The sequence below is a fragment of the Lipomyces tetrasporus genome, assembly GCF_029532465.1.
Source record: "Lipomyces tetrasporus strain NRRL Y-64009 chromosome Unknown POJ06scaffold_1, whole genome shotgun sequence".
In the NCBI taxonomy this organism is placed as follows: domain Eukaryota; kingdom Fungi; phylum Ascomycota; class Lipomycetes; order Lipomycetales; family Lipomycetaceae; genus Lipomyces; species Lipomyces tetrasporus.
The window spans coordinates 752,736-767,009 of record NW_026611596.1 but is presented as its reverse complement, the minus strand read 5'-3'; the positions used below and the strand labels follow the sequence as shown (position 1 = coordinate 767,009).

General features: G+C 47.9%; 4 protein-coding genes across 4 annotated transcripts; 1 reads left to right on the top strand and 3 right to left on the bottom strand.

Moving 5' to 3' along the window:
- Position 1: 1 nt before the first annotated feature.
- On the top strand, positions 2 to 1,457 carry POJ06DRAFT_284580 (uncharacterized protein; the record flags this gene model as incomplete). The annotated part of the gene is made up of 5 exons (XM_056190169.1): positions 2 to 665; positions 713 to 784; positions 813 to 852; positions 917 to 1,098; positions 1,134 to 1,457. The coding sequence occupies exons 1-5, from the start codon at positions 492 to 494 to the stop codon at positions 1,455 to 1,457; spliced, it is 792 nt and encodes a 263-aa protein (XP_056047110.1). The 5' UTR covers positions 2 to 491.
- Positions 1,458 to 5,307: 3,850 nt separating this feature from the next.
- Positions 5,308 to 5,919, bottom strand: POJ06DRAFT_176502 (HNH endonuclease-domain-containing protein; the record flags this gene model as incomplete). Its single annotated transcript, XM_056184730.1, has 1 exon — positions 5,308 to 5,919. A coding segment is annotated over one exon (612 nt), but the record flags the coding sequence as incomplete, so codon positions are not given.
- Positions 5,920 to 7,513: 1,594 nt separating this feature from the next.
- On the bottom strand, positions 7,514 to 7,979 carry POJ06DRAFT_191059 (uncharacterized protein; the record flags this gene model as incomplete). The annotated part of the gene is made up of 2 exons (XM_056184827.1): positions 7,514 to 7,782; positions 7,844 to 7,979. The coding sequence occupies 2 exons, from the start codon at positions 7,977 to 7,979 to the stop codon at positions 7,514 to 7,516; spliced, it is 405 nt and encodes a 134-aa protein (XP_056047108.1).
- A 3,370-nt stretch (positions 7,980 to 11,349) lies between these two features.
- On the bottom strand, positions 11,350 to 12,968 carry POJ06DRAFT_217176 (major facilitator superfamily domain-containing protein; the record flags this gene model as incomplete). Its single annotated transcript, XM_056185551.1, has 4 exons — positions 11,350 to 11,659; positions 11,714 to 12,324; positions 12,389 to 12,703; positions 12,780 to 12,968. 4 exons carry the CDS (start codon positions 12,966 to 12,968, stop codon positions 11,350 to 11,352), a joined length of 1,425 nt encoding a protein of 474 aa, XP_056047107.1.
- Positions 12,969 to 14,274: the final 1,306 nt, after the last annotated feature.

Sequence of the window (14,274 nt, the reverse complement as noted above, 5' to 3'; positions counted from 1 at the left end):
CAATCCATTCACCCGAATGAGTCCGATGACTTCAGGACGAAGTGAACCACGCCGCTCAGGAAGAACAAGAAGACATACTGACAAAGCTATGATCTCAACACGGCAGTCTTCATACAGCTGTCGCAAAAGAGCGCATTTTGCCCAACTCGAGGACCCTGGAGCACTTATTCCTGCACGGTGCTTTTTCTACCGCCACCATCGCGCCTACGGACACTCCAAATCTTAGGTCCTCCCATTTATTGCGACCAATTAACCGCGCTCTGTGATCAACTGATGCAAGCTTACGAAATCCGATAGATGGCCGACTTTACGAGTTTTTTGAATGTTCGGATTATCCATGACCGTGAAAAACGCACTTTGCGGCTTTGTCTTGACCAGTTTATCGACAAAATCGTCTCGAAATACCACCTCGAGCATTGTAAATTGCAGGAAGTTCCAGTTTCCTTCCACTTTCAGTTATTTTGTATTCTTATTTTATTTATGTCGTTCCAATGTCCGAATTGCAAGCACCTGTTCAAGATCCAGGAGCTACCTCTGGAGCTACCGGAGAAGACACCCAACCCGGTTCCCAGGAGTCTCCGAAGGTCAGCAAGTTCGGCATGCTCCCTCAGAGTGGAGTCTTCTTTCGAGCGCTCAATCCCAAGCGGAAACCGAAGAACCGCCCGGTGCGAAGTCCTACAAATATGTAGTCTTTGACATTGATGGTAAATAGTACCGAATCGTAACTAATAAGGAGTACTCGGAAGAGGAGGCGCTCATGAAGGCACTCTATCCCCCATCGACGGTTCGTGAGTCTTTGACACAGGATGAAGCGCTTGGAAAGTACTTTGGTGAAGTGGTTGCTAACTTCAGGTAAGGCCTTCTCCCAAAGATTTGCGTTTATTTGATGTCTTCTCCCGGACACTCAACAATGTAGATCAGATTAGCAGATTTGCTCGCGAACACCCTGACCCTGGAGTTGCAGCAGTTACTTTTGATAGGCTTGGTTTACCGTCCTTTGTAAACGAGTGGAAAGTCAGAGTTCTGCAGGAAGTCTCTATGAGAGAAGGTAGAATTAAGTTGCATACCAATGACATCAGTGCATCCGTTCAAGCCCTTGTTAATCAAATAAATAAAGATTGCCAGCAGGATAGCGAGGACGCGGCTCGGCTAAAGTCTACAAGGAGGCTTTGAGGGCTTATGAAGAGACCAAACAGAATAAGTTGGCTGCGTTAGGAGGCCCTCGTGTCTCGCGAAGATTGATGATGAGTAGTTTTAAAGATCAACCAAACTCGATAAAGGATGAGGCAGCAAATGAGTACAAGTTAAAAGGGGTTGACGCCATGCTTATTCCTTATGACACTTGGGCAGCGGATTGTTGGGCAACGGTGCGTTACGAGATAAGGGACATTCATCGTGGGGAAGCCGAAGTACATCGCCGCGAAACCTTGTCACCATTGAGTAATTTAACTCTATAGTGTCACACCGAAGCCTTCTCCAAAAAAACTTATTGTTTTCATTATCCATTTGATATTCTTCTATCAAAAAGCACAAACACTTTAGATATTGTAGCCGTTCCATTGCGCTCGGAGCCCGGGGACACCTAGAGTGAGTTATTAGCGCCTATATCAAATAGCAATTGACGATACTGTACGTACCCTTATCAGGCCCAGAAACAAAGATTCGTAGGCCTCCCGATGCCCAGCCCTTTGACCGGCTGACCGTGACTCTTTCCGGCTCAGGATTGAGCTGCGAACAACGGCACAGACTTGGCGGCTAGAGAGTCCACCATCACCCCCGTCAATATGGCCTGAGCAACCAGCGCTGAAGACAAGGCCAACCGGCGCAACTAATTTCGCATACTAGATCCCAAGTATTGCTTATGCTCAATGTGACTACAAGTATGGCATAGATACTGCTGATATTGTGGTCCAGGTAGAACTGGCGCGACGCTGACGGACACGCGTGGTCTACCCTTTACTCAGGCTTGCACAACGACAGCTTGAGGATCAATGACGATTTGTCAGTTTAAGGTTATGCTTTCAGTATTTTACTGTGTTCGCAGAGATTTCCACGTAATTGTGACTTGTAGGCTTGTCCACCAAGCTTCATTTGCTCAATCCGGTAATTTACTGAACCGCTAGTGATGTCACATGCCAAGACCTTCTCTTTCTCAGAAGCCTGACCCCGACGCAGCCTGAACAGCAGTAAGCAGCCAATAATCATCGGTATTTCGAAGCATTGGTACATTTATCTCTGGTCAGTTGGAAATCGGCGCTTGTACAAAAGGCTCTAGAGACACTTTGTCAACTGGGGAGATTCCAGTTGATGGAAAGAGATGCGGATGATTACTGTCCTTTTTTGTTTTCTGGCTAAGCCCCTATATACATAATAAATCCTTATCTACCCTCCACTGGTAACGAAGAAGCTGAAACGTTGCCTCACTTAGGGCAAAAATAGAAATATACATGTTACTTGATAATACACCGACCCTAACCCTAACCCTAACATGATTATTTGCGCACCTAAATTCCACATTATTTCTTTAATTTTCTCCTGAGTGTCATGCCTGGCTTTTTTATTATCTTTTATGTCTATAGCCGTCGTTGGGATCTTGCCCTTCGCCAGTCTTAGATCGGACTCACTGACGGAGGCAAAACGAGAGGCGGTTTGATGTTACAGAGTACACGCTTACGCCCAGTACGAAGGAGGTCGGTCGGTCGGTCGTCGTCGTCGTCGTGGCGTCGTGACGTCGTGACGTAGCGGTCAGGGCCAGGGTGCCCGGGCCGCTACGTCCAGGCGACCCTAACCTTGGTCGGTCCGTGGTCGCCTGTCGGTCCCTTGTCGGTCCTTGTCGGTCCTTGGTTAGTATGGAGAACCACGACCGTGAACCACATGAGCGCCCTAACCCCGGGCGGTGCGGCGCGTTTGTTAGGGACTGTCGGTCTGTCGGCCATGGTTCAGGGCCCTGAACTGCGTGTACCCACCAATATTCGGGTCCATTTGAAGGAGAAGCACGGGATTCTACCGCCTGGTGTTCCGGAGCCAGTTGTTGCTGCCCCAAAGTCTACTATTGTTAGCCTCTGGGGTAACAAGGAAAACTCACATTTCAAGAGCTTCTCGAAAAGAATCTCCATCGCTGGGTTATTAGTAGCAAGCAATACCTTTACGGTCGTTGAATCACCGACCTTCCGGCAAATATTCAAGGATATGCCGGGAATGTCACTTCCATTTACCTCTCGTCAAACCCTCCGGCAGCGTCTTATGGAAGATTCTTCCAACGTGTTAGATTGAAAGAGAAACTTTCTGCTACATGCAAAACAATTGCTTTGTCCCTTAATGTGTGGACCAGCAAGCATACCCTCCCAGTCCTCGGTATCATTGGCCACTGGCTCACAGAGGAATTCGACTATCGAGAGAAAGTCTTAGAGTTTAAGGAACTCCATGGACCACATAGTGGAGAGAACTTGGCTACAGCAGTCGAAGAAGTGCTTATAGAACTGGATCTTGAACACAAACTGCTATCGATAGCTGGCGACAATGCTAGTAACAATGAGCGGATGGCGTTAATGCTGTCCGAAAATCTGCAGACGAAGTGCGAGACAAACCCTTTATGCCGTGGTTTAGGAAGTTGTGTGCGCTGTTTGGCCCACATCATCCACCTCATTGTTAAGGATATCCTTGTTGCCCTCAAGTCTGGTAATACAGAAGAAGCTGATGCTATCTGTGATAACCTTGATGAAGGAGAACACCAGTCTCTTCGGGCCCTTGAACCACTTGCAAGGCTTCGTATCATAGCTCTCTGGATCCACCGAAGTCCTCAACGCAGGCAGGCATGGAACGACAATTGCAAGCGCATGAATCTTCCTGATAAGTTCATAGAGTATGACGTTGATACGAGATGGAATTCGACCTTTAGGATGTTAAGTGATGCTTTGCAGGTAAGCTACTAGCTCTAGAAGTTCATCTGACGTAAGGTTAATCTCAAAGTCAAGGTACCAGCTTGAGAAGTTCATGCACTATGAGACAGACTTTATTCCGTTCTCAATAAGTGATTGGCAACGGCTTTCGCAAATTCACCGTGTTCTTGCAAAGTTCGATGAACTCACCTTGTTCGTATCAGAGAAAAAGCCGCAGATTAGTCTTTCAGTACCAGTATACTACCAAATTCCCCTCTTTATGGTGCGGTTATACTCGCTGCGTGTTTCCGTACAGGTGAAGTATGGCCCAAACTATGATTCTTCTGGGACTTTCTGACTAACCGATGACCCTGCAATAAATGAATTAAGACTTTGCGATTGTAATATCGATTCGGAACGAGCTAGCTGAATAATTGAATCAATTTCTGTATATGACTGTGGCTGACCGATGCAACAGTGCGACGAGGATGAACCAGCGTCTGCGGGCCTCTAGAATTGGGCTAGAACAGCGAGCTGTTTGAGACTCAGCGTCGTAGCCGTCATTCAGTGCCAGGTAATCTAGACAGTTTCCTCTGGTCTCCATTCCAATTTATAGAATCCCGAAAATTAGAAGTAAATGGTTCGGAAGATACTGATTGTAAGGATTGTTGAACGGACTAAGAGGCTGAATCTGGGCGTGTGCCAGTCTTTATATATGTCCCTGGAAAGGCCAACCTCTCGCTCGGTGACAGAGGAAAAAATGTGCATACCTCGCCATCAATTTACTACTTACGTCAATTGAGCTGGAAGGCTGTAAGCGGCTCTCTTGGCTCTTGAAATTGAGGACAATGGTAAACTACTGCTGGACACGCGACTAGATGCGAATATTCGAACGAATATTATTCGCACTGCTCAGGATTTGCGAATAAAATTTGCGAACAACGAATACGATTACTGCGAATTTTTGTATTCGGAACAGCCCTAATGCTTGCCCGTACCCACGCAATACAATTGTTAAATATCGGAAGAAATAAATCCTACGAGGAGTTGGTGATATCTTTAAGACTACATTTTTACACTAAAGCATATCAAGAAAAAACTTTTATATCTTCCGATCTCTCGAAATTTGCGCACCAAGACCAGACAAGAACGCAAAGGAACAAGTGATCCATTGGAGGTATGTGAAATGTACATGTAAACGACCCATAAATGACAAGGAAAGCCATGGGCAAGATATGGAAGGCCAACGCTGGGCACGAGGGGTAGGCCACGCTCTGTGGCTAAGGGTTACGAGTCGCCGTCAGGAGAGTAAGAAAGTGTGATGGTGACATGCGGATGGTATCACCGATGCTCATCTTCTTCTCCCACTACTTCGACCGAGACAAGATTCACAAACATTCTATCTCGCAATAGCACAAGGTTTCTAGGTCAGCGATAACCCACCTAATCGCGAGAATAGTTCTGCCTCCATCCGTTTTACTGCATCCGGCCCGTTGCGGATCTCCCCGACCATATCGCTTCCTGGTGGGAAGTCTGTCTCAAAAACTGGTTCCCCAGCCCCTCTCATGTTGGCCAATACCGCTTGACGGAAGTGCCACCGAAGGAGCTCGTCCCTTACACTATTCTCATCGCTAGGATCTAGACAAACAGGGTCAAGTAGACGCCCACCAACGTTGAAAACATCGTCCCTGAAGGTAATTATCCTGTAGTTGTCATCTGGATTGATGGAAATACTAAAGTTGTCAAACTTTTCATGTATATGGGATAGCATCAGTAGGCCGTTCTGACATGAACTGATACCAGTGTCACGCTCTCCCGCTCTATTTGTAATCCACCGAGAAAAACTATTCCTGATGAACCAGTCTTCGCCAGAGAGTGGGAAGATGTGAGCAGCATGGTAACTTGACCAATCATTTAAAGCAATAAGTCTATCAGGGTTGGCGACACCAGTTATCACGCATTTCCTATCTCGCTCACGAACCCGCTGTCGAAAGGCTTCATCTCTGCCAGAGACCGTTTGCGAGAGTATTCGGGACACGCAGGCGTTCTTGAAGCTGCAGAAGGAATACAACGAAAGTAACCCGTCGAAGCGCATCAAGGTCCTCCATCTTGTTTCTGACAACGCCACCCGGTGGCTGTCGCAATTCTACATGATTGAGAGGGCGTTGAAGCTACGTAACTTTATCGAGGACAGGACTTGTGGGACAATCAAGCGAAGGCATACAGCCGTTCGAATCGATCGAAAAAGGATATACCGCTGTGCCTTCAGGCTGATTCGAAGTTGACCGATTCTGACTGGTCCATGTTGCATGAGCTTCAAAAGCTCCTCTACAACTTCAACGTCGTCCTCCTTATCCTTCAAGGCGATTCAGTACTCCGAGACCGAGTTGACGGGTGCCTCAAGGCGTACGGCCTCATCTGGCATGTGGTACCTGCCTTTGAATTCCTTCTTGACAAGCTTGAAAAGGCCAAGAAAGAAGAGGTCGAAAATAGCTACAGAATTCAGTGGCAGGCTGCAGTCAACTGTGCCTGGGACCTACTTGATAAGTACTACCAACGACTAGAAGATTGTCCGGCTTATTACGCTGCCGTTGCCCTCCACCCGAGGTACAGGTGGCGATACTTTGAGACGAAGTGGTCAACCCGGAAATCGTGGATTATCGACGCGAGGGCAGCGGTCCAACGACTATGGGATTCTGACTACAAGAAGCGACTGATCAGTAATCAACTGACTACCTTCCGGCCGTTGCAGTTCAAAGCTTCGTTCGTGAGTCCATTCGATCAATATTCCGATACTGTGGGCCCACCGTTGATGCCGGACCTCGACGAGCCCAAGGACCTCCCCGATGACGAGTACGAGCGTTGGCAGCTTAGCACGGCTACTACGGATATTGATGTGGAGGACCCGTTGGAATACTGGTACAACAAGAGGTCAGAATACCCTCGTCTTTGTCAAATGGCCGTTGATATTTTATCTATCCCTCCCATGTCGGCTGAATGCGAGAGGCTCTTCTCGTCAAGTGGCCTCATGGTGACGCCTCTACGGTCACGGCTTGAAGCAACAACAATCGGGTTAGCACAGACAGTACGGTCGTGGTTGAAGGCTGGGGTCATTCGCGATAGCGTTATGGACGTTCCGGACCTCGACAACAAGAATCATCGTGAAGAAGGTTCAGACCCGGTCAAGGACGACTTCAACGAGGAATCGGGCGACGATACAGGGGTAGTGAGTCGGCCGGAGGACGGCGACGGCGACGGCGAGGTGGAGGTCGAGGTTGTTACACTGTATGACTAATTGCTGTATCAATTGTCAATTCAATTCAATCAATTCAATCGGGGCCCTCGGTTGGTCAATCCAACTGGCCCTCACGGTAGATAACGTTGATTGAATTGAATTGTTTGCCAGCCTGTTTCTTACATAGTAACGAGAAACCCCCAACATAGGTCATGCCCTCTCGCTCGAAACCATTTACTATTAGCTGTGAACTTCCTCTGGGAATTTGGAAGTCATAGGACCCGCTGAAATATAATCCACTATGGGCAGTTGCAATCCCATATATGATTGATACAAAGACATCTGTACTTTCCAAGTTTGTAACTCGCTATTGGAGACGTCAACGACTTCTGGAGATTAATCATTTTGAACTCACCATAGACGATAGGTTCAGGTATCGATAGTTTGAATTATAGTTTTCACCGTCAGGGGTACCGAAGCCTATTGATTTTTCGCTGCCGTCAGAAAGTAGTGCAATATTACCAGAGTAGCAGGCCCCTGCGTATGTTGAATTTGGTGGGAATGCTGACCATTTGAGAAGCTGAAAATCGTTTATATAGAGGTATTCCGCATAATGGAATTCGGTGTGAAGTGGTTCGATAGGTACCGTCATAGTTGTGATATGTTCAACTGACGACTTCATCAGCCTGAACGGGTGGTCGAGACCCACTACCAAAAGCCATCTCTATACTCACATCAAGCACAGACGTTGTAGGAGTCGGTACTCCACCACAAGTATGACAGTGGTCGACTGCTACTGCACCGGTTCGAAGAGCTAGAATACAGAAGCATGAAAAGAAAGCGACAAGACACAGGGAAAAATTCATTGTAGCTATGCTGACCAGTAGCACTCAGAAGTATTGTTTCTAGCTAGCAAAGCCTGCCATTTATCTATTCCCGCAATTCAAACATAGGAAGCAAGAGGTGGAAGGAACATGGCTGCCAGCAAAAATCCCATGCACCGGAATGTCGGTCGGTACCGGGTTATTGAACAGCGTTAATGTCATGGTCGGGATTGACGTCAGCGGTTGCGGCTGATGCAGCAATGCTGCTGCTTGTGTGTCTCTTGTGTGCTTGTTTGTGCTTTGGTTTTACTTGCATGTTGTTTGATTATTTGCTTACCTGTCTTTTTGGACTTGCTTGCGCAATAGACTATAGGTCGGCAGAAGATATAAGGAGGAATTTGTCTTCGCTGCCAGACCAAGCAAGAAGTCTTGTATTCTTGGATATAGGTACACACATCCCCGTCCAGTTCAGCCCCGCTACACAGTGTGTGGTAGTCTACAAGCCGCCGCCCCAATGGATCCGCCAACGCGGGCTAGAGCCAGCCGCAAGAACATGAATCCGCCTGACTGCACTCAGAATACCATTTTTGCTGTCTAAGAACATTTTTGAATTATAAAGTAGAATAGGACTTCAGGGTAACTGAGTATGACGCATGCCTCAGACTGTTAATAAATTAAAGGGTAAGCTCTCAGTTACTGACGGAGTATGATAAATTTGAGTTTCCCCGCATGCGTAGCCGAGACAGTATCATAGTCGCCGACATCGTACGCGTCTCATGGCGGTAATATCCCCCGTAGGGGTTAGGGATAGCCTAATTGTGACTGGGGTCACCGTACCAAAGCCTCGCTGATAGCTTGCTGCCGCACAGGCTATAAAATAAAGTCCAACGGAGTTACACTTTCCCCGTTCTGGTCTATAAATACACATACATTGCTTCAGAAAGTGAGACTGAGACCTCGTTATTTTCGATATTTATGGCGGCACATTTTGGTCCTGAGACGCGGTGGTATGCTCCAAAAGCAAGTCGATATCATTGATTGATGATGCACATACTTGGGCGGAACATGCCCAGAACAAGTTTCCGAGACGCAGTGTTCAGGGTTTATTCGCAGGATTTAGACGGACCAAGCATTTTTGCTGCTAACCCGATTGGGATACCATCAATAGCCATCGAGATACAGCGCAAAATGCTCTTCCGAAGTTCCCTGGTTTGTCCCAAACTCTAATGTTTAGGTTTAGGGCAAATGTCGCCGCTTTCTGAGCCGCATGACATTATTTTGACTGTGCGGCTTAGTACTCTGGTCACATGGGGCATGTGATTAGATATATTCGTCATTCGTGTCCACCCCTACTTGGATCGAAACCAAGTATCGCGAAGTGATTATTTTTTATTAATTTTGTTTCCTACAATAGTAAGCTGTGTTCAGGGGTCTGAACCTGATTCAAATTTACCCCTGAATCTCGCTTAAAACCCGTTAAATAATTACCCGCTAATTGCCTTAATCTCACTAGATCTCTTGGCATCGCATGCAAAGTGAACATGAGCTTCGCGTTAACTGTCCTCGACATCGCTTCTGGAAGCACTACATCGAGCTGCATCTGACATTTGACCGTGTCGTGTTCGCCCGGCAACTCGCTGCCTGGTCCGACTGCCCGGTCCGACTGGCAGGAAGCAGGGTAAGTCCAGTCGGCTTGTGCGTGCGCGCCAAAACAACCAAGGCTGCTGGGCCAAGGTGGCCGAGAATCGAACATTTGTAAATCAATTAGCAGTGCAAAAAAAGGTAAATGAAAAAGACTGGGTTCTGTATCATGGCGGAAATTTATTTTTTTCTCTAAAGGCGAAGATGAGGCGATTGTCGACGTACGGGAAGAATCATCAAGCGCCGCAATTCGAACAAGTTCCATAGGCGACAGGGGGGACTTATGGCCTTCGCTCTTATTAATAGAACAACAGTAAAAAATTAATGTTAATATATACGACTGAATTAGTCCGCGATCTATCAGTAAACGATGGACGCTGTTACGAGCGCGGGGTCTGGGGATCGACTTGAAACCCTAAAGGCGCTCGAGATGCTGGCAGTCTAGATGAAGTTATAAAAACCGGCCCTTGTCCAATTAGGCTTCGAATATCTCCATACCATTTTCAGTTATAATGTCCTCCCTTTGCTCGCCGTCATCGCTAGGGTCCAGACGTTCACTCTGCTCAGAAATAATCTCCGGGTCATTGGCCACAGCAAATTCATCACTTTGATGGCATCTCCTTCCTACATGACGGCGAAGGATGTTCATTCCAGGCGACTGGCAGTTGCATTTTGGGCGTCTGAATGTTCCTGGCTTTTTACCTGCAATGACTCGGTACTCTTTATTGTCACACTTGAATGTTGTTGCATGAGGGTATTAATATTCCCTGTGCTTGATCAACGCAGCCTTGCGCTCAAAGAATTCTCCACAGGTAACACAAAGCGTCATTGTCTCCTTTTTTTAGTTATAGTAGAGAATAAAGCCCCGGCTCTAGAATGAGTTACGTTGAGGTCGGAGAGTGCACACTAAATAAGCTGTGGATACATATATTTCTACACAGGGTGGTCAGCATGAGCCACCGGCCAACGAGCCATATAGCCACAGGGTTTATGGTTGGGAGCTTGAGTTATGCCTTGTATTGTCGAATATACGTTCTTGTCTGCATACGTTAGTCCAGTCCAGTCTAGTCCTAGTCCCGTCCTAGTCCAGCCCGTATTCAGAAGAGGAAAGTCTAATTACGACTCTCTGCAAAACACTTCTAATAATATTAATGCTAGCGGTAGCCTAGTGTACAGTCTGTGCATGGCCACCCTGTAAATTATTCCCTGAATTTCAGAAATTGATATAGATTATCCAAGGCAGATTCAGTCCGGAAGAGTGTATGACAAAAGATTGGTGCTTGTCTTAGTTGGGCAGACGAATCTTTATATCCGAGTGCCTGGTACATCTGTTCGTTACAGTGATACCGACAGGTGAATTTTGTTCGGTGATAAACGATCTATGCATACGTCTTGGCTATAGTTCTACAAAGTATGAGCAAGTAGCTGGAAAGACGTCATACCAATCAGGCCCTGTACAACACTACAAATTTCAGTAAACAGGTCTGGAAATAGGTCCCAATGATGAATCTGCGCTAGAATATTATGTATTGGAAACATTTACTCCAGCCAGTTCATATGTATCCTTTGCCTCATCATACTTTGTCAAAAGGTAAAACGTGCACCGATAATTACAGTATGAATCGCGATTATAAAATCTAGGACAAACATCCCTGACACGCGTGTTCACAATCAGACCAAGCCCGGGGTATATTGTCACTCGAGGCTGAGCAGCCAATGTCGAGCCTGGGAGAGCAATTAGTGGTATTCTAGAGGCAGCACCGTTGACAAATTAGATCGCCTCCTCGCCGAAGGCACGCTTCTCGGCATCACCGGCAGGCAGAACATCCTCGATAGTCTCGTCGACGTCCATCAGATCCTCCAAGATGTCGACATGGTCCTTGATCTTCAGCCAAACAACGGGCGCGGCGACGACAAGGGAGCCACATAGGAGACCCCAGTTGCTGGCAAATTCCGTCATGAACTCGGGCGAAGTCGAGTCCCAGGCCCACATCACGACGGCACCAGCAGACTGGATACCCTTGTAGAAACCGACGAAGTTGGCGGTCCGGCGACCCGAGTTGCTGAGCGCTCCCAAGAACCTACAGGGATTGTCAGCACGATTTTATCCCGTGGTGTGAAAGAAAGATGCATACCAGTAGACGGTTCCTTGCCAGCAAGCGTCGAAGAGACCGTAGAAGAAATACAGGAACATCGGTCCCGCGTAGCCGGAGGTGGTCCAGTCCTCGTTGTTATCTGGGGACCCGCGGGTGTACTGCTTCTGGAACGCATAACCACCACCATAGATGACCATGGTGAGGCTGAAAAGACCGATCAAAGCCGCCTTGCCACGGACACTGCGACGGAAATACTTCAAGTCGAGAATGGGTCCAAGGATGCTCGCAGCCACAATCTGGGCAAACCAGTAGAGGAAGTCGTTGAGCGCCTTGGTCCGGGTGTCAAAGTGGGCACCGTTGATCGAGTTCTCCTGGTAGGTGTAGAACCAGTTGGAAGACCAGAACATCGGGAAAAGCAGAATGACGAATGGCTCGCTGCGGATGGCGGCCCAGAGGCCGACGAACTCGGACTTCCAGCTGGGGTTCTTCATCAGGATGACCTTGGATCCATCCGAGCGAATGATCTTGTGAGCATCGACCAGGAAGACGGCCAACACGGCACCGCAGAACATCAGCACTATCAGGCCAATGTAAGCACCGTCGGAGGCCGTTACATTCTCAGTCACGTTGATATTCTGGCCAAGGAAGACCTTGAAGGGGTCAGCATCGGCTGCGATGTTATGAAACATGGTTCGATTCCGAGATGATACATACCATACTTCCCACGCAAGCACCGACATTGAAGATAGCCCAGAACCAGGCGAAGTAACGACCCTTCTCATGTTCCAAGGGATACGACAACATGATCGTTCCCTGAGCAGTCCAGAGCAGACCCGCACACACACCTAGCAGGACGCCAGCGAAAATGTTGAAGCCGGCCACGTTCTTGTGAACGGACACCAGCAGACTGATGGCATAGATACAATATCCAATACCTCCAAAGGCGATGGTGAGTCTGACGCCGAGACGGTTGACAAAGGTTCCTGCGAAGAAACCAACGACGGCGAAGGTGCTGTACAGAGCTGTGTTCTACTCGCACGTTGGGTCAGCCCACCTGTCGGTCGCACCTTTCTCATCTTGCACTCGCAGTCGCAGTCGCACTTACCATTTGATCGGCCAGGGTTGCGTCGGTCTTTCCTCCACCTCCCATTCCACCGAGCGCGTTGAACATACCCGGGCAGAGGAAACAGACAAAGGCCACCATGCCCAGCTGCACCTTGGGCGAGGCATACCAAGGGAGAGTGACCTGACCGATCTTTGGGGCTTTGTACATCCATCCATTGGGACGGGTCATGCTGACGGGTTCCTCGACCGCATGCGCGCCGGTGGTCGCCTCTTTTGTGACAGCAGCCTCAGACATGGCGGATGGTCTTTCTACTGACTTGTTGAGTCTAGGGGGCACGAAGTGGAAGAAGTCTGAAAAGATAAATTCTCAGGACGGCAAGCGCGATCTTTTATCGCTTGAAAGGAGTTGGGCTCGGCTGGCCACTTTCGTCTAGGGGAAGACTTCACGTGTAATTGTAAACCCTGTATCTGTGCCGCGGCGTTAGACTCCACTTATTACACCTCACATCGGAGATAGTTGCCAATTCAAACGAGCTATCCGTTAAGCACTGGCGCAGTTACGTTCTTCGCAGATAGTAGTAATATGCGGTATTTTCCGCTGAACACTGAGCCATGAGTACGGGACTGTGGCTGAGATAACACATATCGCGTGCGCTGCGTGGGCCATGCAGGGGTAGGTCCGGAACGTGCCGGCCCATAGTTAAGCGCCGCTTTACCCTGCCCAGTGCTGCAGGGCCGCGTGCTGCACCATCCGATGGTAGAACGTGCCATGTCTGTCTAAGGTGTGGACAGCCCGGCAATGAGTTTCTTTATGGTCATAAAAATAGCAGAATTAAAAATGTAATTAAAAATCAGGGATAAAATAAGAAATTAGCAATAGGGAAGTTGAAGAAAACGTAGAGAGGCCCACGAATTAAGGCGCAAAAACGAAAACCATTTAGGTGCACAGAAAATCTCTGCGACGCCCTACAATCCACATCCAGTTGTGGGCAGGTCTTTGAGATGAAGCTGATTTCCTTGACAAGCATAGCCATCACCCACACTGATAATTCATACGCTCAGCCAACCATAAGCTCATGAACAGACAATGAAAATTACTTCAAAAAAAGAGCACTTGAAAAGGACTTTTTATATCCTCGTTTTGATTATCTTGCCCCAAAATTGTTGCTGATGCTTAGAAGGGTGACCACTGTGAGGAACGGGTGATGTGTGCTATCAGCTGACAGTAATGCCGCCAAACGTGATGCACCCTTGCCCACGTCCTACCCTATGGCAGGGCTTGAGCTCGGCCAGTTTGTGCCAAGCAGGGTCGGTTTGCCGTTGAGAATCGCCTTGACCAAGCCCAGAAGACTAAAACGTGGAAAGTCCTATTGAATGTTTCTCTAGCCGAGTATTTAGGACTGAAACCCAGGGCCATTTATAATTTTGAGAAAAATAACACTATAACACCGGCAGCGAGTACCGCGGGGTGTGAGAAGTTAGAAGTAGGGCTCGATGACGCTAAACTTCTTGGCGTTAGTCTCGGGGAATAAACC